Genomic DNA, 24,073 nt, shown 5'->3' on the forward strand with positions numbered 1-24,073 from the left:
AGGTTCACTTTGGGAAAAATGAAGGTTGAGAGGAAATTTGATACAGGTGTTTAAAATAGAGCAGTATGGACACAGCAGACACACTCTTCCTGCTGATTGAATGACCGAGATCAAGAGGATTTACAAAAGTAATGGTGACATGAGGAAACTAGGTTGATATGCAGTGAGTAGTTAGGATCTAGAATGTGCAGACAGACTCATTTGAGACAAGCAAGAGGAAAATGGCTTATTATGTGAAAATAACCATGGGGAGTAGGTGGGCAAGTGGCGCTAGGTGAATTGCTCATTCAGAAAGCAGGTGCAGGTAAGATGGGCTGAATGGATCCTGTGCGATAGCATTTCTGTAATTTCCTCTCACCAACATCTAGGGACATTGAGAAACACTGGCCAAAGAGACAAAGGAAGGGAACGGAGAGGGACGGACAATCTTCGATCACATCTATAAGGACAAGGCTACAGGATAGGGGAGGAAATGCAAATTAGATTATAAATGTCACCTGTTTTTCACCAGGAATTTTCCATCAGGAAGAAGATGGCAGCTTTCAGTGTCTGAATACTCAGGGCTGGGTTGTGTGAGCAACCACTCAAATTCAAATCTCACAGATTGTGGTAGAGCTGGTTCAAGCTCAGACTTCAAGAGATATTGCTATCATTCTGGGAAATCACTCAAACCCAGCCACCTTATCCTGCACAGAGGGCGAGTCCTGAGCTGCTAAAACAAGTGATCAGGCTTGGCAAGATATGAAGAGGACTTGGTGCTCCCAGACTAACCTGCTGCACTAAGTTAACCATCAGGTCCTTCAAACTGATGTGTACTCTATGCAGTGTCCATGAAGGTGAGCTTAATAAGAGGTGCACAGGGCTGGCCTGGTTGTGTGTCTAATCTCACGAGTCGAGGTCAGCAACAACCTGAATCATTCAGAACATTGACAGCTCATAGGACTAGTGTGCTAAGGTGACAGAGTTAGGAGGGGAAGGGAGAGGTTGGGCCAATTGATTTGATCACAGCTCACTCATCCAACCTCTCCATGAGAAAGAGAGGGACACTTCCCTGTTTTATATTCTATCAATAGAAAGTGCACCATGACCAGAATCTAATGAGAATCAGTGTAAAGAGCAGATTCTTGTATCAATGGTAGGGATGTTGCTAATGACACAGAATGAACTAGACTCTCTAGAGGAACTTTCACTATGTGTCCAGTCCCAGCCTTTGTCAGCTCTTTAGTTTCCATCTTGTACTCACCATCTTGGAATAGCCCCAAACCCAGAAGTCAAATATACAATGGGTGCCCAGTAAGAAATCAGCAGGTTCATTTATTCATTATGTACAAATTATGCTAGTCCAGTCCCTAATTCTGATTGATTCACTCTGCACATGATGGGTAGAATGTTGAGCTTCCATAAGTTAACACATACGCACACATCCACCTTGCATTCCGCCCAGCTGTGTGTTAATCACTAGTTTGGTCAACAAGTCATGGAACAGTGGCACTCAGGGGTATCCCCAACTCACTAGAGTTTCTGTGCTTCTTCTAGTCCCTGTACAAACCTTGTGGAAAACCCTGGACAATATTCAGAGTCTTCGGTTGCAGAGAAAGGCAGCAATTCTTCTGTCTTGGCAGCAGGATTGCTTGTACTGATGTAGTCTTCTCTGTTGGGGTTTTCCTCCTCCTGCACCTGAACATCCTGACTTGGATGGTGTGGGAATGACAGTTCTGATAGGAGCAGGCCTGCCTTCCGCATCTCTGCCATTTGCTTAGCGCTGCAGTCTGGGGTGTTTGTTTCATAGGTTTCATGGAAACTGTTGTAATCCACTTCATAAAAATCCTTCTCCAAAGTCAACACTGGGTTGAATCGATGTCCCCACAGAACCTCCGAGTCAGAGTATGAGCTTCTGGCCTGACACGTCATTCCTGTTGAAAAATTGAACAGAGATGAGAAATGTTCCAACAACATGGGGTACCTATGTGAAATACAGAATAATTGATGGCTATCCACCCATCTGATACCCTACATAACCCCTTAGACACCCAATATGGAGATTGCAACATAGCGCATGGTAGCAATCTGAATACAGAGTCAAAAGGCTTTGGGTTCAAGACTCACTTCAGAACTTCAGCAGAAAAATCACAGCTGACACTGAAGCAGCACTGCACTGTCAGAAGGTCTGTCCTTTAAATGAGTTGTTAACATGTGACCCAGCCTGACCTCTTGGTTGCATGTAAAACGTTGCACAGTACAACCTGAGCAAGAGCTGGAGAGCTTTCCTCAACATCCTGAACAATATTTATTTCTCGACCAACTGCACTGAAACAGGTTATCTGGTCATTATCACATTGCTGGTTGTGGGCGCTTGTTGTGCACATTTCGGCAGCGCTAACACTTCAAATGTGCTTACCTGGCTATAAAGCTGTCCTCAAACACCGTGGTCTTTCAGTCGTGCCAAGTATTGGGATATTTAGAGGCCAGAGTTTGTCAAATGACATAAATATTGGTGGAATGTCAAGTTGTGAGAGGAATGCAAACAGCTTATAGAGAGATATTGATGGGTTATATTAAGTGGGCAAAAAGTTGGCAAAAGGAGTATATTGAAGTTGTTCATTTTGAAAGGGAGAACAAAAAAGTTATTATTTAAATGAAGAAAAAATCTACAGAAAGCTCCAACTGATCTTCTTTCTTCTTTTCTCACTTTTTTTTCCTCTGTACTTACCTTCTGGAGGAGCTCGTTCCTAGAGGCAGAGGTGGTGGCAGCAGCAGCTGGGTGCCCGGAGTGGGCTCTTTGCCGGTCATGCCAGAGGATGGGATTGTGCAAGTGGCTGGGGGCCCAGAGTGGCACCAGAGCTGGACTCTACTGGCAGGGATCGAGACGTCAAACCCGGCGCAGGAGAGAAAGGATGGCAGTCGGCAATGTGGAGGTGTGGGGATCAAGAGATTGAGCACAGTGCTGAGGAGAGATCGAACCCAGAGCCCGCGTGGGGACAACCCAGTGTGGACCAACTACAGGCTAAAGAAGGACTGTAATTTGGAACTTGTAACTTATTTCTTATTTTTTTACACTTTGCCAAAGATTTTGTACCTAAGTACCTTTTACCTGTGAATGGCGACACTGTAAACTTTTCACTGTCCTCTTGTGTCTCTGTACTTGAATACACTTGATAATAAAACCTAATTCTAATTCACAAAGTGGATTGGGGTACTTGTGTAAGAAACAGAAAGCTAGCACCCAGGTGCAGCAGCGAGTCAGGAAGGCTAATGGAAGGCTGGCCCTTATTTCAAAGGGGTTGGCATATAAAAGTAGGGAAATACAACAGTACAAGGTGCTGGAGAGACCACATCTGGAGGACAGTGAGCAGTTTTGGTTCCCTTATTGAAGAAAAGGTACCATTTCATTGGAACTAGTACAGAGATGGTTCACTAGAATGGCCCCTGGGATGGAGGGATTGTCTTTTGAGCAAAGGTTAAACAGGTTGGAACTCGACTCACCAAAGAATGAGAGGTGATCTCATTAAAACATACAGAATTTTCAAGGAGTTTTACAGGATAAATGCTGAGAGGATGCTTCCCCTCATTAGAGAATTTCGAACCAGAAGGCACGGTCTCATAATAAAGAGGTGCCAATTTGAGACCGAGATGAGGAGGAATTTCTTCTCCCAGAGGATTGTGAGTCTTTGGAACTCTGCCACAGGGAGCTGTGGGGGTAGAGTCTTTGTGTATATTTAAGGCTGAGATTGATAGATTCTTGATCACTAGTAGAATCAAGGGTTAAAGAAAACAAAGAACAAAGAAAATTTACAGCCCAGGGACAGGCCCTTCGGCTCTCCAAGCCTGAGCTGATCCAAATGTACTGTCGGTCAATTCCTAAGAATCTGTATCCCTCTGCTCCCCACCTACTCATGCATCTGTCCAGACGCATCTTAAATGAATCTACCTTGCCTGCCTCTACCACCTCTGCTGGCAATGCGTTCCAAATGCCCACCACCCTCTGTGTGAAGTACTTGCTGCGTGGATCCCCCTTAAACTTTCCACCTCTCACCTTGAAAGTGTGACCTCTGGTTATTGAATCTTTCACCCTGGGAAAAAGCTTGTCTCTATCCATCCTGTCTATACTCTTCATGATTTTATAAACCTCAATCAGGTACCCCCTCAATCTCCTTTTTTCTAGTGAAAATAAACCTAACCTACTCAACCTCTCTTCATAGCTAGCACCTTCTATACCAGGCAATATCCTTGTAAACCTTCTCTGCACCCTCTCCAAAGCATCCACATCCTTTTGGCAATGTGGGGACTAGAACTGTACACAATATTCTAAATGCGGCCGAACTAATGTCTTGTGCAATTTTAACATGACTTGCCAGGTCTTATACTCAATACTATATGCCTTCTTGACCACTCTATCCACCTGTGCAGCAACCTTCAGGGTACAATGGACCCGACTCCCAGATCTCTCTGTCCATCAACTTTTCCCGAGGCTCTTCCATTCATTGTATAATTCGCTCTAGAATTAGACTTGCCTAAATGCATCACCTCACGTTTGTCTGGGTTGAAAGCCATCTGTCACTTTTCCACCCAACTCTCCAGTCTATCTATATTCTCCTGTATTCTCTGACAGTCCCTTATGCTTTCTGCTACTCCACCAATCTTTGTGTCATCTGCAAACTTGCTGATCATACCAACAGTGCCCTCTTCCAGATCATTTATGTATATTACAAACACCAGTGGCTCCAATACTGACCCCTGTGGAACACCACTGGTCACCTTTCTCCATTTCGAGAAACTGCCTTTAACTACTACTCTCTGTCTCCTGTTGCTCGACCAGTTCTTTATCCACTTAGCTAGAACACCCTGCACACCATGTGACTTCGCTTTCTCCTTTAGTTAACCATGGAACCTTATCAAATGCCTTTCTAAAGTCCATGAATATGGACATCAACAGCCCTTCCTTCATCTAACAACTTGGTCACTTCCTTGAAGAACTCTTTTAAGTTGGTAAGGCACGATCTCTCCCGCACAAAACCATGTTGCCTATCACTGAGAAGCTCATTCTTTTCTAAAGTTAAATAGACCCTATCCCTCAGTATCTTCTCCAGCAACTTCCCCACCACCGATGTCAGGCTCACTGGTCCGTAGTTACCCGGAATATCCCTACTATTCTTCTTGTACAGAGGTCAACATCAGCTACCCTCCAGTCCTCCGGCACCTCACCTGTGTTTAAAGAATGCCACAAAAGATATATGTCAGGACCCTAGCTATTTCCTCCCTCGCCTTCCTCAGCAACCTGGGATAGATCCCATCCGGTCCTGGGGATTTGTCCACCTTAGTAACCTCTTGCATACCCAACACATCTTCCCTACTTATGTCAATGTGATCCAGATTAATCAAACTTGTATCTCTAATTTCAAAATTCATCATGTTCCTCTCCTCAGTGAACACTGATGCAAAGTAATCATTCAGAATCTCACCCATTCTCTCAGGTTCGTCACACAGCCTTCTTTCATTATCTTTTAGTGGACCAATCCTTTCTCTAGTTACCCACTTGCTTCTTATATAAGAATAAAATGCTTTGGGATTTTCCTTAATTCGGCTTGCTAAAGCTATTTCATGATCCCTCATAGCCCACTTGATTACTTGTTTAAGACTTGTCCTACTCTTCCGATATTCCTCCAAGGCACGTTCTGTTCTTAGCTGCCTCGACCTTATGTATGCTTCCCTTTTCCTCTTGGCTAGACGTACAATTTCTCCTGTCACCCACGGTTCACAAATCTTGCCCTTCCTATCTTTGCCTTCAACGGGACATGCCTATCCTGCACTATCTTTAACCTACCTTTGAAAGTCTCCCACATCTCAAATGTGGACTTCCCTTCAAATAGCTGTGTCCAATTCGCATTTCCCAGCTCCTGCCTAATTTTAATATAATTGGCTTTGGCCCAGTTTAGTACTCTTCCCGTAGGACCACTCTCTTCTTTATCTATGAGTATTCTAAAGCTTACAGAATTGTGGTCACTGATCCCAAAGAAATCCCCCACCGCAACTTCTACCACTTGTCCTGACTCGTTCCCCAGTACCAGGTCCAATACAGCCCCTTCCCTTGTTGGACTATTGACATACTGCTCTAGAAAACTCTCCTGGACACTTCGTACAAACTCTACTCCATCCAGACCTCTGACGCTAAGTGTATCCCAGTCAATGTTGAGAAAATTAAAATCTCCCATCACCACTACCCTATTGCCTCTACATTTATTCATAACCTAATTTGCTCTTCTACCTCACGCTCACTGTTGGGAGGCCTGTAATACAGCCTCAACAATGTAACTGCACCCTTCTTATTTTTCAGCTCCACCCATAATGCCTCACTACCGAAGACCGCCATAGTGTCCTCCTTTAGCACAGCTGTGATATCATCCCTGGCCAGCAATGCAACTCCACCTCCCCTTTTACTTCCCTCCCTGTCCTGTCTGAACCATCTATAACCTGGAACATCATGCCCTTCCTTCAACCAAGTCTCTGTGATGGCAATAATGTCATACTCCCAGGCATCAATCAAAACCCTAAGTTCATCTGCCTTTCACAGGGAGGAGAATACAGGTTACGAGGAGAATACAGGAAAATGGCAAAGCAGACTTGTAGGCCAATCAGCCTGCGCCTTTCTTATTGTCTTAAACTGCTCAGTTTAATGCTCTGTAACTGCAGACTTATGACAGCCTGGGAGCAGCCATTTTGGGTGAGGTTGACTTTCCCCTTCACCCCGATAATCCATGATAACGCTGACATCAATATGTACTGGGCAAGTCTCAATCCTCACATGGGAAATCAAGGAGTGAATGGTTTCTTTTCTCATGCACGTTACCAGGAGACAGGCTCCAATTGGCAATGGCAGGATCAGAGTGTGTGATCTAAAGTTGCTGCTCCTGATATGGGTTTAACCAATATCTATGCACAGTCAGAAACATCATTGCAAATTCATGGCATCTCTGCTTTACTCCAAATGTATTTATGCAAATAGTGGAATTTAAATTCAAGTTTTAAAAATCTGGAACTAAAAATCTGATGATGATGATGGTGAAACCATTGCCGATTGTCGGAAAAACCCATCTGACTCATGAATGTCCTTCAGTGAGGAAATCTTTCATCTTCATCTAGTCTGACCCATTTGTGATTCCAGATCCACATCAATGTGGTTGGCTGTCAACTGTTCTCTGAAATAGCTGAGCAAGGTACTCAGTCGGACCAATTTCTATGATGTCTAACAGCATTGCGGGTAAACCTACAGCATGTGGTCTACAGCAGCTTAAGAAGACAGCTTCTCAAGGGCAATTAGAGATGGGCAATGACTGTTAGCCCCCCTCCCTGCTTATCTCTCCACCTGGAGGCTCACTGCTTTTGCCTGAAATGTCGATTTTCCTGCTCCTTGGATGCTCTCTGACCTGCTTTCCCAGCACCACTCTAATCTGAACTCTAGTTTCCAGCAACTGCACTTTTGCTCTGTTCGCCCAACCAGCAATGCCACTTCCCATCAATGAATACATGAAAAAAAATTCAATTTGTATGATCACAAACTGAAAATCTTCCATGAATCAGCAACACAAGTTGAAGCAGTTGATTGTTTCTATTGGTACATATTAGAAAGTATATATTTAAGAGCAGTACTCTGTTAAGTTTTATTAGTGCCACTGAGGATGGATTTATCATAAAAACTAAGAACTTTTAATATGTCCAATCCATGACGTGAGCAGCATATTTTAACTCCCTGGAAATAACTTGCTGTGATGAACACTAAACTGGTTCATCATGTCACATTTGTCACTTTCTCAGTACATCCCAAACCAGCTGATCAGTGCTTGTACTCCTGAGGAAAATAAAAAGAGTACAAATTAAAAACCTTCTCAAAACCAATGAAATTAGTGCAATCCTGCAACTTTTACTTAAAAGCACTTTTGTTGGCAAGCCCTGACAGAGTAAATTAAATCTTGGGCTGGTGTAAAACGTTGTGTTAAGCACTAAAGCAGGTAAAATTCTTCTTCAGGACTCAGCCTGGACTTGGAACACTAACTCTGCTTCTCATCCTATAGATGCTGCTAGACCTGCTGAGTTTCTCCAGGGCTTTCTGTGTTTGTTTCAAATCACATCATTTACACAAACACAGGTGGTTTTGTACAACAAAGGTCCCAGCACTGATTCCTGCGGAACACCGCTAGTTACTGATATCTGTTCCAAAAAGCACCCCTCCACAGCAACTCTCTGTCTTCTCTGACCAAGCCAGTTCTGTGTCCATCTAGCCAGCTCACCTCGGATCCCATGAGACTCTCTATCTTCTGTACTAGCCTGCCATGAGGGAGGCACCTTACCAAATGCCTTACTAAAGTCCATGTAAACACATCGACTACCCTTCATTCAAACATTCTTGTCCCCTTCTCAAAAACTCAATCAAACTGGAAAGACATGACCTTTCCTGCACAAACCCATGCAACTATGACTAACAAGTCCATTCATTATCAAATGTAAATAAATCCTTTCTCTCATTATCTACTGCAACAGCCTACTGATTACTGACACCGGGTTCACCAGCCTGTAACTACTTGGATTAGTGCTGTCTCCCTTCTTAAACAAAGGAACAACATTGGCCATTCTTCAGTTATCTGGAACCTCACCTGAGGCCAAAGAGGATGCAAAGATATCTGTTAAGGCCAATTGAGTGGCCTTCCCACCACCATCATCGTTGTGGCTTTGGTTTTTGTTTTGTGACCCCATCTAATAATCACACCAGTGCAGCCAATTAATATTCCATGAAAAGTGAGGTGGAGTTTGGGGAGAGAGGGAAGAGACGATATCAAAATGGATGTTGGAGGGCAAAAGCACTGTTAGCTCTGTAGTGCCCACCTCTCTCTAAAAGAATCAAGAGCAGTGATGGACATCACATGCCCCCTCTCCAAGGCCACCCAGGCATGAATTTAAGATGAAGATCATTGCACGGTTAAGTAATGGTAATCGGCTCAAGGAGCTGAATGGCTCCTCTGTTCCTAATTAGGTGACACAGATTTAAAATAATTGATGAGAGCTAGAGACAATTGGGTACTTGGGTGATTTACTGGTGGTGGTTAGTAGATGAAATTGCCCAATCACCAAAGGGGGAAAAGAAACATGTTCAGTTATGTGCGAGAGAACATACAAATAAGATAAAAAGAGGGAGAGGAAGGTTTTTTTTCCCACACGGGGAACTATCTGACCTGGAACTCGTTACGGAAAGGTAGCTTCAATGAAAATCTTCAAAACAAAATGGAAAACTTAAAGTGGAAAGGAACTCTGGGAAAGAGAAGGCAGGCATAACAATTTCCATCACAATACTAGAGCTTATCTAGGCGTAATGAGCTGAATATTATCCCTCAGTGCTCATTGGTTCTACCATAGCTTGTGGGGAAAGACCACCCATTTCATCCCAATTCAGAGCTGGTCTGACCAGAGACACCAACAACAGGTGACCCCTCTGATTGGAGGGTTTTGGTAAAGGTTTGGAGTACATTCCTGGGAGCACCCAAAAGGCAACTGCACATCACTGTGGAGCAGGATCCCTGGTCACTATACTCACAATGGATGCTTGCTACAGTGCAGGACTTGAAAAAGAGCATTCAAACAGCAGCTCTGAGTCCTGAGTATGTCTGAGGATCACTTGGGTAATACCAAAGCTCCCATGGACTAGCCACCAGTCCATCCCATTTGCTTTCACATTCACCACCACAAAATAACTCACTAGCAGTCACAGGAAGTTAGCGAAACTAGAAATATTTCACTGGCTTTTTGCTGCTTAATGTGATAAATGTGCATGTGATTTTTAAAATGGAATTGAAGTAAATCATTAATACATACCAGAAAATAAGAATGGCCATTTTCATATCCTAAATATCAATAATACAGGAGAGTATATTTATTTCAAATATTCTAATGACTGTTATAAAGTCAATGTAATAGCTTGCTGTGAAATCAATCTTTAACTTCCATCTGTATTAATCAAACCCAATCAACAATAACACACGCTTTTAAAAGTATTTGTTGTTTAAAGGTTTAATGACAGCTGGTGCCACATACACGAGGTAGGCTGCTGGTACAACATGCGAATCATTAGGGTGAAGCTTTTAGTAGCTTCTAGCTTTGGTAAGGCCACAGCCCTGTAATGTTACACAGCTGACATTCCTATTTCAGACCAAAGTGTAGACCATGAAGGGGGGTGGGGGGTGGGTGGCGGGTGGCATTTGAGAAGTTCCAGAGCAGAGCTCTTTGCCCGTGCTATTTCGTTCCCATGTTTCCCTCCTGTCGTTTCTGACATAAAACAACACTTCGAAAGCTGAACGAGCCTGGTCTTCAGAGAAGCTATCCAATTTTCAGCTCACTGCAAACAGCCTTTATGCATGGTTCTACACAAACCAAATTCCAACCAACCACAAATACTGGAATATTGTCCCAACAAGAGTGTCAGACTTATTAAAACACCAACAGGCTGTGTGTACCATATACAGGATGTCCTCCAGTAACTTAGCAAGGCTTTCTCAAAAATGCACAAACCCACCACTTCCACTGCTATGTTATTTTGGAGGTTCCAGAACCAGACAGGCAGTATACCTGAAGATATGACATCATGACAAATCTCTGTACAAGGCCCTTGTTTCTAATGCCTCCTTTCACAGTGAAATGGAGTCAGTGCCATGTGTTCAGTATATGTAATATAACAGTTATAGCATGCAACAAGCTCAGATCCTGGGTACGTTTGGGATATCATAACAGTGTAAAGAGCGCTGTTAATTAACTTCAAGATAGCTGTGTCAATAAAAACCGAGTTGGCAAAATATCATTTTCATTAAATCTCACTGTGAAACCCTCTGTGAAACTCAATGTGTGATTATCCCAAACCCAGCTCATAACCATATGCCACACCCCTATGGTGTCTCTCTGGTCCAAACAAGCTGAATCTACCACTCACAGTAGTCACAAGTGCTCACCACTGGCCAGACATCCCAGATTAGAGGCATCCCTGACGCTATCTTGCAATTGCAATTGTGCCCATGGTCAAACGTTAACATTCTGGAGTTGTCCTATATAACTGCACACATGACAGCCGATCGGAAGAAAGTGGCATCCCACTCTGTGCTCAGGATCCTATAAGTCCTGATAAATGGGGTGGTGCAAAAGAAGGAGGCCCTCTTCCCTCCCGGGACTGCCAGAGGAGGCCATGACATGAGGTTCTACCATCTAGTCCAAGGTGTCGGTGCGGTGTCCACAATCCAATGCAGGAAGAAGGTGAATTAAGGTCTATCATTTGCTAGTTGCTATCTCACACTCACTCAGTCTCCGTATGTTCTCACCCACCCCAATTCCCCACTAATCCAGTTGTTTGCAATTGAAGATTCCAAACCCTCCCCCCACTCCCACTTCCCCTCCTTGCTCTACCATATTAAGTTGCCCCTTCAGCACTGTCATCTCCTCCTAGCATTCTGAAGACTATGGGCTAAGTTCTGGAAAATGTGACCAAAATAGTTAAGTGTTTGTTTCTGACCAGCACAGACTTGGGGATCAAAGGGCCTTTTACTGTTTGGCAGATCTCTATGATGCCATGAATCCTCACCATTCAGCCTCATTGTCATAGCATTGACCGGCTGACGCACCCTTGACCTTTAGTAGACAGACTCCCCTGGAGTGACCATGGTCCACTCCGTTCAGTGATTTACTCGGCCCCTAATGATGAGTGACCAGCCCCTGAGTGATATTCACACAGCTCCAGTACTGTGTTCCTGCTACTCCCCGGACTGGCCGCACTGGAAACACAGGGCTGACTGTGACCAATTCACCAAGCTACAGACAGGTGGATGCCTGGACTGTGCCAAGCCTGGACTGATATCACAGGATGTCCTGAACAGACAATACTGGGACCCTCCGGACTTCACTGCGGACAACTCCTTTTGGACTTTGAGATGTCGCTGTTTGCTTGCTGCACATGCAGTGGTTTGCCATGTATGTTGCTGGCATGTGGCACAGGTGTGAGATTGGTCTAGCAAGGAGATGGCAGCAATATATTGGACCCCTTGATTACTGACATGTATGATGCGTTGCCTGGATGTGTGTCCAGAACAACAGCCTGAGCATTGCAGCAGTTCTGAGATTCTTGGAACTTTGGCTGAGAGGACTAAAAGACAACTCAATTCAAGGATTTTGTGAGAATCCAGGTAAGACATTGAATGAGACGCACCGAAGAGTGTGAGTGAGCAGCCTAGGGTACAGCCTGGTCTGTTCTATAGGCTACAGCTGTTAATGGGTTCAGTAAAACATCTCAAACTTGTGTGTGAAGGGATAGCCTTGTCCACTAAGACAGGTCCAGCATTTTGTGACAGATGTTTTACCAGAAGAAATGGGATTTGTTTCAGATTTGGCTCAATCACTCAAAGAAGTGCAAAGTGTAACTTAATGCTCCACTGTAGCACACAATGAAGAATTAACCAAGGGACAATGTCATGGACATTTCCAAAGTTCCATTCCTGGCATCCAAGCTTCTCAACAAAGCCCATGAAATATCTGCAATGTTATATTCTATGGACACCAGTCAGACAGTACATGTAGTCACCTTGACTCAGAGTCTTAGAGGTCTATAGAAAAAGACCTTTTAGCCTATCCTGTCCACACGGGTCAAAAACAACCACTTAACTATCCATTTGTCCAGCACTTGACCTGTTGCTTTGTATGCCTTATAGGTGACAAAGAAGATTGATGACATTATTTTTATTGACTTTAGCAAGGTGTTTGACAAGGTTCAACGTGGTAGACTGGTTAACAAGGTTAGATCACAGGAGATCCAATGGGAGCTAGCCATTTGGCTTGAAGGTAGTTGACAGAGGGTGGTAGTGGAAGGTTGCTTTTCAGACTGGAAGTCTGTGGCCAGCAGTGTGTGCAAGGATCAGTGTTGGGTCCACTGCTTTTCGTCACTTATATAAACGATTTGTATGTGAATATAGGAGGTATGGTTAGTAAGTTTGCAGATCTCACCAAAATTGGAAATGTAGTGGACAGTAAAGAAGGCTGCCTTAAAGTACAATGAGATCTTGATCAGATGGGCCAATCGGCTGAGTAATGGCTGATGGGTTTAATTTAGATAAATGCGAGGTGCTGCATTTTGGTAAGGAAAATCAGGGTTGGACTTATACAGCTAAAGTAGACCTGTGGGAACAAAGAGACCTTGGGATGTAGGTTCTTAATTCCTTGAAAGTGGAGTCACAAGGTAATGAAGGTGGCATTTGGTATGCTTGCTTTCTTTGGTCAGCACATTGAGTATAGGATTTGGGAGGCTATGTTGTGGTTGTACAGGATATTGGAAAGGCTACTTATAGAGTCACTTTTGGTCTAACTCGTCCATGCCGACTCTATATTCTAACCTAATCTAGTCCCATTTGCCAACACTTGCCCCATATCCCTTTAAATCCTTCCTATTCATATACCCATCAAGATGCCATCACACAGCCCCTCTGTGTGAAAAAGTTGCCCCATATCTCTTTTCCCATCTCACCCTAAACTTATGCCCTCTGGTTCTAGACTCCACCATCCCAGAGAAAAGAGTTGTCTATTTATCCTATCCATGCCCCTCATGATTTTACAAACCTCTATAAGGTCACCCCTCTGATGCTCCAGGGAAAACAGCCCCGGCCTATTCAACCTCTTCCTATAACTCAAATCCTTCAACCCTGGCAACATCCTTACAAATCTTTTCTGAATCCTTTCAAGTTTCACAACATCCTTCCGATTGGAAGGAGACTAGAATTATACACAATATTCCAAAAGTGGCCTAACCAATATCCTGCACAGCGGCACATGACCTCTCAACTCCTGTACTCAATACTCTGACAATCAAGGAAGGCATACCAAACACCTTCTTCACTATCTTATCTACTGGTGACTCTACTTTTAAGGAACTATGAATCTGAACTCCAAGGTCTCTCTGTTCACCAACACTCCCTAGGATCTTCCCATTAAGTGTATAAGTCCTGCCCTGATTTGCCTTTCCAAAATGCAGCACCTTAGATTTATTTAAAGTAAACTCCATCTGCCACTCCTCAGCCCATTGGCCCATCTGACCAAGATCCTGTTGTAATCGGAGGTAACCTTCTTTGCTGTCCACTACACCTTCAATTTTGGGGTCATCTGCAAAAGTTACTAACTATACCTCCTGTGTTCACATTCTAATCATCTATATACATGACGAAACATAGTGGACATAGCACTGATCCTTGTGGCATACTACTGGAAAAGCAACCCTCCACTACCACCCTCTGTATTCTACCTTTGAGCCAGTTCTGTATTCAAATGGCTAGTTCACTGTATTCCATGAGATCTAATCTTATTCACCAGTCTCCTGTGAGGAACCTTGTCGAATGCCTTACTAAATACTGTGTTCAATACTGGTCTCCATGCTGTAGGAAAGATGTTGTTAAACTTGAAATGGTTCAGAAAGGTTTACAAGGATGAAGGGCTCTGGCCCGAAACGTCGAATTTCCTGTTCCTTGGATGCTGCCTGACCTGCTGTGCTTTAACCAGCAACACATTTTCAGCAGTTACAAGGATATTGTTCAGGTTGGAGGATTTGAGGTACAGGGAGAGGCTGAAAGGGCTGAGGCTTTATTCCCTGGAGCATTGCAGGCTGAGGAGTGACCTTATGGATCATGAGGGTCATGGATACGGTGAATAGCCAAGATCTTTTCCCCAGGATAAGACAGTCCAAAACTAGAGAGCATATGTTTCAGGTGAGAGGGAAAAGGACCTGAGGGACAAAGCTTTCATGCGTGTATGGAATGAGCTGCAAGAGGAGGAGGGTTCAATTACAACATATTAAAAGGCCTCTGGATGGGTGTATGAATGGCAAGGGTTTACAGTGATACGGGCTCGGTGCGACTGGATCAGTTTAGGGTATCTGGTCAACACTGACGAGTTGGATCGAACAGTCTATTTCCACATGCTGTATGACTCTGTGTTCTGACTCACACTCATAATATTTATCACTCGATATCAGTATACAACCTGCACAGTATAGAAGAAGACTATTCAGCCTATCAAGTCCACTCTGACCCCTCGAACAGCATTCCCGCCTACCCTCCACCCCCACTACATTTTTCATGGCTATCCACCAAACCTGCACATCTTTGGACTGTGGGAGGAAACCCATGAGACACATGTAAAATGTGAAGCGTCCACACAGTTCCTCGAGACTGGAATTGAACCGGGGCCCCTGGTGCTGTGAGATAGCAGTGCTAACCACTGTGCCACCCTCAGTGTACACTATCTGCAGGCTGCACTGCAGAAATTCACCACAGATCCTTCGACAGAACCTTCTAAACTGGTGACCTCTGCCACCTGGAAGGACAAGGGCAGCAGGTACATGGAAACACCACCACCTCTAAATGATGCACCATCCTGATTTGGATGTATATATATATATATATATAGCCATTCCTTCACTGTCACTGCGTCAAAATCCTGGAACTCCCTCCGCAACAACATTGATGGAATCTCTGCAGCACCTGGACTGCAGCAGTTTAAGAAGGCAGCTCACCATCTCCTTCTCAAATGGCAACTAGTGGTTGTCAAGAAATACCTTGCAATTAATACTCACACCCTGCGAAAGGGCAGGTCATAGTGCAAGACAGTTTGACATAGTTTGAACATAAAGGAGCAGGACTAGGTCATTCAACCATTTGAAGTTGTTCTGCTATTCTAGTTCTATCTGAATGCCACTTTCCCACATTATCAGCCTGCTCCTGGGGGTAACATACAGAGCCGAAAAATGTGTTGCTGGAAAAGCGTAGCAGGTCAGGCAGCATCCAAGGAGCAGGAGAATCGACATTTCGGGCATAAGCCCTTCTTCAGGAATGAGGAAGGTCTGCCAAGCAGGCTAAGATAAAAGGTAGGGAGGAGGGACTTAGGGGAGGGGCGTTGGGAATGCGATAGGTGGAAGGAGGTTAAGGTGAGGGTGATTGGCCGGAGAGGGTGTGGGGGCGGAGAGGTCAGGAAGAAGATTGCAGGTCAAGAAGGCGGTGCTGAGTCCGAGGATTGGGACTGAGGTAAGGTGGGGAGAGGGGAAAATGAGGAAGCTGGAGACATCTGCATTCATCCCTTGTGGTTGGAGGGTTCCTAGGCAGAAGATGAGGCGCTCTTCCTCCAGGCGTCGTGCTTCCATGGTCTAGCGATGGAGGAGGCCAAGGACCTGCATGTCCTTGGCGGAGTGGGAGGGGGTTAAAGTGTTCAGCCATAGGGCGGTTGGGTTGGTTGGTGCGGGTGTCCCAGAGGTGTTCTCTGAAACATTCTGCAAGTAGGCGGCCTGTCTCCCCAATTAGAGGAGGACACATCGGGCGCAGCGGATGCAGTAAATGATGTGTGTGGAGGTGCAGGTGAATTTGTGATGGATATGGAAGGATCCCTTGGGGCCTTGGAAGGAAGTGAGGGAGGAGGTGTGGGCGCAAGTTTTGCATTTCTTGTGGTTGCAGTGGAAGGTGCTGGGAGTGGAGGTTGGGTTGGTGGGGGGTGTGGACCTGACGAGGGAGTCACGGAGGGTGTGGTCTTTCTGAAATGCTGATAAGGGAGTGGAGGGAAATATATCCTTGGTGGTGGGGTCTGTTTGGAGGTGGTGGAAATGACAAAGGAATTGGGAATATGGGTAGGGTGCTGCTAGATTATACCTTCCCCCACCCTGCCCCCTGTAAAAACACTATCCCACATTCCCAATTCCTTTGCCTCTGCCACACTTGCTCCCAGGAGGACCAATTCCAATACAGATCTACCCAGATGGCCTCCTTCTTCAAAGATCTCAATTTCCCCTCAGACGTGGTTGACGATGCTCTCTCCACTTCCCCTCCTCCGCCCTTGAACCCGCCCCTCCAATCACTACCAGGACAGAACCCCACTGGTCTCACCTTCCACCCCAGCAACCTCCAGATACATCGTATCATCCGTCGTCATTTCCGGCACCTCCAAACAGACCCCACCACCAAGGATATATTTTCCTCCCCTCTCCAACAGCATTCCAGAAAGACCACTCCCTCCGCGACTCCCTCGTCAGGTCCACACCCCCCACCAACCCAATCTCCACTCGCAGCACTTTCCCTTGCAACCGCAAGAAATGCAAAACTTGCGCCCACATCTCCCCCTCACTTCCCTCCAGGGCCCCAAGGGATCCTTCTATATCCGTCACAAATTCACCTGCACCTCCACGCACATAATTTACTGCATCCGCTGCACCCGATGTGGTCTCCTCTACATTGGGGAGACAGGCCGCCTACTTGCGGAACATTTCAGAGAACACCTCTGGGACACCCGCACCAACCAACCCAACCGCCCTGTGGCTGAACACTTTAACTCCCCCTCCCGCTCCACCAAGGACATGCAGGTCCTTGGCCTCCTCCATCGCCAGACCATGGCAACACGACGCCTGGAGGAAGAGCGCCTCATCTTCTGCCTAAGAACCCTTCAACTACAAGGGATGAATGCAGATTTCTCCACCTTCCTCATTCCCCGCCCCCCCCCCCCCCACCTTATCTCAGTCCCAAACCTCGGACTCAGCACCGCCTTCTTGACCTGCAATCTTCTTCCTGACCTCTCCGCCCCCACCCCCACTCCGGCCGATCACCCTCACCTTAACCTCCTTCCACCTATCGCATTCCCAATGCCCCTCCCCCAAGTCCCTCCTCCCTACATTTTATCTTAGCCTGCTTGGCACACTCTCCTCATTCCCGAAGAAGAGCTTATGCCCGAAACGTCGATTCTCCTGCTCCTTGGATGCTGCCTGACCTGCTGCGCTTTCCCTGCAACACATTTTTCAGCTCTGATCTCCAGCATCTGCAGTCCTCATTTTCTCCTAGGGAACATACTTACCCAAATTATACTCACAGTGTTATGTAGGGAGGAAGTTTAGGAGCCAGATCCCGTTTACACTAAATGACTACAATGGGACTGTGAAGCAGATTAAAATACCTGACCTTAAAAGGAGTCGACCATGGCCAATGGTTTTTTCATTCTGAAATTTGCAGCCTAAATTAATTCTGCAAAAAGGCTACATTTATGCAAAGATTTTCACAATGTCAGGAGATCGCAAAGCATTTTACAGCCAATGAAATCCTTCCAAAGTGTAGTCGCTGTTGCATTGTATGAAGCATAGCAACCACAGCAAGCTGTCACAGAAAGCAGTGAGATTTAAAAAGGTTTATTTTGAAAAGTGAGATGTTGGTTGAGAGATAAATACTGGCCCAGACACAAGGGAGAACTTGAAAGCTCTTCTTTTGATGGTACATTGTGATCTTTGACATCACTGCACAGGAGGATAGAACTTTGAACATTTCTTGTGGGAAGCTGGGTGAGATGGAGCAACTTGCCATTCCCTGACCCAATGTTGTACCCTGAGGCCGGGTCAGAGAATTCAATGACAGTGCCACTGTATGACTTTACCTGGGAGGAGCGGATTCAGGGTCTGCAGAGGCCCAGGAGGTTTCTGCTTTTCCTAGAGGTGACTGACTGCTCCTTTGGGCTTCACAGGCAAACAATGGGCCCTTGCTCTCCCTAATCCCATTCCTTTTACATGGAAGCTTGGGACTGACTCTGGGGGAGTTTTTAGCTACAACCTCCAACTTATGCTCACACACTCCTCAGAATCTAGAAATTGGCTGGGTTGGAGCAAATGGGGTCCAATGTGTGTTCCAAGTTGTCAACATTTTCTGAGCCCCTACTTCCTTCAACCCCCTAAGGTTCATTTCAACATTTCTTGGGTGCAACACCATAGCCACCCTAACCCTTTAAAATGGGAAGCCCTCATCCCATTTCATTGGCATACACGTTTAACCACAGACAAAATGTTTGTGTCATTCAGACTCTACCTGTCGCCTCCACCATTCCTTCAAGGATCACAACGATCTCAAAGTCCTCCTTTTCCAGTTGACTTCGGGTCATCTCCCAAAAGGGACTTTTCTCGTTAATTTCATGTGAAATGATCAGCGGCGACACCAGAAACAGGCGATCATCCCCAGTGTCAAAGCCCACGTTGATGTCAGTCTGGTTGAGGGGTATGAATTCTCCTTCTTTGGTCTGCCTGGATTTGATGAGCTTGGCTCGAATGGATGCTTCCACAATGTGCGAGTTACGAAGATCGCCAACACGGAACATGAGACACATCTTCTCGTCTCGGAGAGATATGACTGCACGATTGGAAAACATGAGGGTCTCTGCTCGGTTCTTTGGCTGGGAAATCTTCACAAACATACAGCCAACCATCAAAGCATTAACTATGGATCCCAGGATAGCCTGGACCAAGAGCAGGATAATCCCTTCTGGGCATTTCTCAGTTATAACTCTGTGACCATAGCCAATAGTTGTTTCTGTTTCAATAGAAAACAGAAATGCAGACACAAATCCGTTCAAATTATCCACACAAGGGGTCCATGTTGGATCTCCCAAATGGTCCAGATCTCCCCGGATATAAGCTATAAGCCACCAGATGAATCCGAAGAACAGCCAGGTAATAGTGAAGACCAATGTGAAGATTAAGAGGTTAAACCGCCACTTGAGGTCCACCAATGTGGTAAATAGGTCACTGAAATATCTGTAGGTCTCCTGGACATTTCCGTGGTGGACATTGCACTTCCCGTCCTTGTCAACATACCTTTGCTTGATTTTCTTGGGTTCAGTGAGGAGGCGTGTCCTGTCTGTTGTTAAGATGTTGTCCCGTGCTTGTTTGGGTAATTTCTTCGACTCTCTTGTAGTTGCTGCAATGTCCATGTCCGCGTTTGGGAGCACTCTGGAATCTCCTGCCATTGTACACGGCCCTCAGATCAAAGATGGATCTCACTCAAATGTTACCACCTGAAAGAGAGATTATTTTTGCTGTGAAATTGTACACTTGCACATTTTGCTGCATGGAGTGTGCAGCAGCACTTACTGGCAATATCACCATGTCATGATTAAGATTACAGGAGAACATTAGCTTGTTGTCATGTCATGTCTATAGCAAGCGTCAATGTGCTTTTATTTTCCCTACTGCATCAGCTCATCACTCCTTCCTTGGAAACGCGTGTGAAGTCTCTTAATTTTGTAGCCATTAATATAGAACCTTTAAATGACCAAGTTTGAATGATTCATGTCCAACATTGGTTAATCAGGGTGGCAGGATGTCTCGGTGGTTAGCACTGCTGCCTCATAGTGCCAGGTAGCCAGGCTCGATTCCACCCTCAGGCGACTGTCTGTGTGGAGTCTGCATGTTCTCCTAGTGTCTGTGTAGGTTTCTTCTGGGTGCTCTGGTTTCCTCCCACAGACCAAAACTATGCAAGTTAGATGAGTGGGCCATAAGATATTCAGGGTTATAGAGTAGGAGGAGTGGGAGGGTCTAGTGTGGACTAAATGGACCAAATGGCCTGCTTCCACATTGCAGGAATTCTATGATTCTATAATCCAGGTGGTAAAAGGAAGACAGTGCTTGCCTCTTATTCTAGTATCACATCATAAACTTATTCATGATACCATGAGAAATAGAAACTGGGGTAGACCACCTTTCATGGCTGGTCAGTCACTTAACCCTTCCTTCTACACTACTCACGGTTCCAAAAATGCGACCACCTCTACCTTGAAGATAGTCAATGACTAAGCACTCCTAGCAACCTCAGGTTGAAAATACAAACATTCATGAACCTTTCAGTTAAAATTCTTCTTATTTCTGTCCTAAATAGCTGATGACTCATTCCGCTACTGATCCATTTTCTAGATTCCCAAGCAAGACGAAATATTTTTTCAGCCTGTTAACTGTCTTAAGTATCTGACATAGCACATGGCCCAATTGTTTAGTGTTCAGTTTTAAACCGAGTTGATGAATACTAATGAGCTATTCAACTGTGGTGGGCAGAGCGACCTTACCTCACGGTGATACAAACATGCTTCCATCCTGGACAATGCAAGTCTGGTTAGTTTTGGTTTCTCTGGACAGTGCGTGTGTCTGGTTAGTTTTGGTTTCTCTGGACAGTGGCGTGAATGGTTGGTTTTGGTTTCTCTGGACAGTGCGCGTGTCTGGTTGGTTTCGGTTTCTCTGGACAGTGCGTGGGTCTGGTTAGTTTTGGTTTCTCTGGACAGTGCACGTGTCTGGTTAGTTTGGTTTCTCTGGACAGTGCGCGTGTCTGGTTGGTTTCGGTTTCTCTGGACAGTGCATATGCCTGGTTGGTTTTGGTTTCTCTGGACAGTGCGCATGCCTGGTTAGTTTTGGTTTCTCTGGACAGTGTGTCTTATTTGGTTTTAGTTATTCTGGACAGTGCATATCCACTTTGGTTTGGGTTTCTCCAGACAGTGTGTGTAGAATTGGTTTAGGTTTTTATCCATTTGTTTTTGGTTTCTCCGAACAATACATATCTGGTTGGCTTCTTGGCAATGTGTCTAATTGGGGGAATTGGTCTTTTGAAGCATAAGACCTGCCACTCCCCTCCAACTCTATTTTGATTGAATCCCTGCCCTCCCCTTCACTGTTTGGTCACACTGCTTGTCACTGGCCACTTGGGTGTTTCTTTTCTTCCTGGTGGTGGAAACTGAATAAAGATTCTTGCATCTTGTGTCTCACACCTGCACACACACGGGGAAAAGAAATCAAAAAATAAAAAAAAAGACCTGCCACTGACAGGTCTAATTGCATTGTTTTAAACACAGTAATTATCACAGCAAAGGATTTCAAGAACACAGTACACATGTCCTTTCCGTTATAACAATACCCAGTCATGGCAAATCACTGCAGCAAGATGCTGATCGGGAGCTTGTCTTTCTAAGACCATCCAGATTACTCTAAATCAAAGACACATTAATTTGGCTTTACAGAACAGCTCCTTAATCAGAATATTTGAAAAGTTGAGGCAAATATGAACAAATATACGATCCAAAATATGTTCTTCCTCTTACAATATGTACTCCATCACTTGCTTATTGACATGGATATAAAATCATCAAAAAAGTGCGGTGTTGTAGAGCATAAGAATCAAATGCACTAACTGCCCTGTCACAAAGATTTATCACATAACAGTGACCACAATTCATTGTGAGTAATTCTTGAGGTAGTCCTGAGAGAGTTGGGAATGTGCAACATGAACACAGTTCTCTTCTCACAATGTGGCGTATAATCAATTCCTTTTCTCCCCATTTCCCACCTTCCTGATTGGATACTGGACCCACCTTCAGATGGAAATCGTTGTTACCAGGCAACACAGGGTTATTATCAGCACTCTGTAGCCTCCAGCAGCTTCCAGCCCTGGGTGCTGTAACGTGTCCCAGTGAGTGTGGCATCGTGAGGGGAATTTCTGTCACTGCACCAACTGAAGGCTCATCATCTTGGACATTGACTCCTTCTTTATCACTTCATTTTGTGCGAACACTTCCATTTCAAGCTAAATCAAAGTTCATCAACAGTTTGTGGTACAGCTTTGGAAAAGACTAGGAAGGTAAGAATTCTTACTTACTTATTCTAACAAATCACTTTAATAATTGGCTGACCTTTCAACATCACTTGATCACTGGAATGCTGTGATAACCCTGGGTCAGTGGTCACATTTGGGTTTCTGTGCTGATGACAGGAGACCAGGTTCTGGTCTTTGAGAGTGGACGAGGCAGCTAGCTGGGGATTGGTACCTGATGTGGCTCCCATGACATCAGGCCAATTCTCCTCATAAGGAGTGGGGGGTCAGGTTAACAACCTGACTAAATATAGAGGGGTCATGCTAAACACATTGATTTCCAATCCTGATGGAGGCAGTCAGAGACGGCAAGTTTTCTGGCTAGCCGGCCTGATGTAGGCAATGGTAAACCACTGCATTTCCTTGCTCATAAGCATGGGCCAATGCAATGGAAGCCAATGCCCAATCCTCAGAAATGAGGATGAGAGAAGACAGACACTCTCTTTTGGGCATAACACAATATCCCATAACACAATAGCAGGACAGGAATCCACATCCTATCTGGATGGTTGATAGAATCACTGCTACATCAGTGGAGGTATTAATTTGAAAAGGGGCAAATATAGAGACTATACAAAGTCTGCTGGCTGTAAAAAAAAATGACTGAAACAGGTTGTTTTCTGTACTGCTTAGTATAGAACAGAAAGATGATAATTGCCCACACAGTTTATTTTGTTGATGGGAAATGGGCATTGCTGGCTAGGTATATGTTTATTGCCATTCCTCATTGCCCCAGTGGTGGTTATTGGCTTTGTTGTGAACTGTTACAATCCTTAGGGTGTAGGAATACCTACAATGCCCTCAGGGGGAAGAGTTCAAGGATTTTGACCCAGCAACAGTGAAGGAACGGCAATATATTTCCAAGTCAGGATGGTGAGGGGCTTGGAGAGGTGATGGTGTATCTGCTGGCCTTGTCCTGTATGGAAGAGTCATTGACAGTCTAATATACTTCTGATTGTGTCCAAATCTTATTATGATTTGAATAGCGATCAGTAATTTTAAAAAATAAATCTGAATGATCAATTAACAACTGAAAGAATTATGCCGCAAGTTCTCACATTTTAAATATGTTTTTTTTCTGTACAAATGTTAGATTAACCCCATGCATTAACAGAACATTCTCTGTCACAACCTACTGGTTCTTACTGTTATTTCCATCTTGAGTTCTGCTATATTTTGCAGAAACTGGGGGATTTCTTCACTTTTTTTCTGGGACTGAATCAACGTACACCTCAGCTCTCAGGAACACGCTTTGATTCTCTGAAGTGTTCCTGCTGTTCTCCGAGCCGAGATCTGTTGGAGTCCTTCCATTAGCATCCAGCTCAGCAAAACTTTCAACGGTCCTTAAATACTTTGTGATTGTGTGCATCCCAGTTTAAGAATGGACCTAACTCACTCAGTGACTGAGAATCAGAAACCACTTCTGCTTTTTGAAACCTCTTTATGACTGGTCCCAGCTACTTTAAGCATCTGGCAAATTCTCTCTGCCTGTCTCAAAGCTGCTCCCAGAGCAAGTGCCTGTTTCTGTATAAAATCATACAAAATCAAATCAGAGCAGGACTTATACACCTAATGGTAAGGTCCTGGGGAAT

General features: G+C 44.8%; 1 protein-coding gene across 1 annotated transcript; it reads right to left on the reverse strand.

Moving 5' to 3' along the window:
- Window positions 1-1,512: 1,512 nt before the first annotated feature.
- kcnj5 (potassium inwardly rectifying channel subfamily J member 5) lies at window positions 1,513-19,818 on the reverse strand. Its single transcript, XM_060846726.1, has 2 exons — window positions 18,885-19,818; window positions 1,513-1,913 (listed from the first exon to the last, which is right to left on the reverse strand). Exons 1-2 carry the CDS (start codon window positions 19,816-19,818, stop codon window positions 1,513-1,515), a joined length of 1,335 nt encoding a protein of 444 aa, XP_060702709.1.
- Between the last annotated feature and the right edge of the window lie 4,255 nt (window positions 19,819-24,073).

This window comes from Hemiscyllium ocellatum, chromosome 29 (assembly GCF_020745735.1).
Source record: "Hemiscyllium ocellatum isolate sHemOce1 chromosome 29, sHemOce1.pat.X.cur, whole genome shotgun sequence".
In the NCBI taxonomy this organism is placed as follows: domain Eukaryota; kingdom Metazoa; phylum Chordata; class Chondrichthyes; order Orectolobiformes; family Hemiscylliidae; genus Hemiscyllium; species Hemiscyllium ocellatum.

Coding starts and splice junctions, on each gene's coding strand:
- kcnj5 (XM_060846726.1), bottom strand. CDS start 19,818: ATGGCAGGAGATTCCAGAGTGCTCCCAAACGCGGACATGGACATTGCA. Junction 1,914..18,884: donor AGGAATGGTGGAGGCGACAG/GTAGAGTCTGAA, acceptor ATTTTTCAACAG/GAATGACGTGTCAGGCCAGA.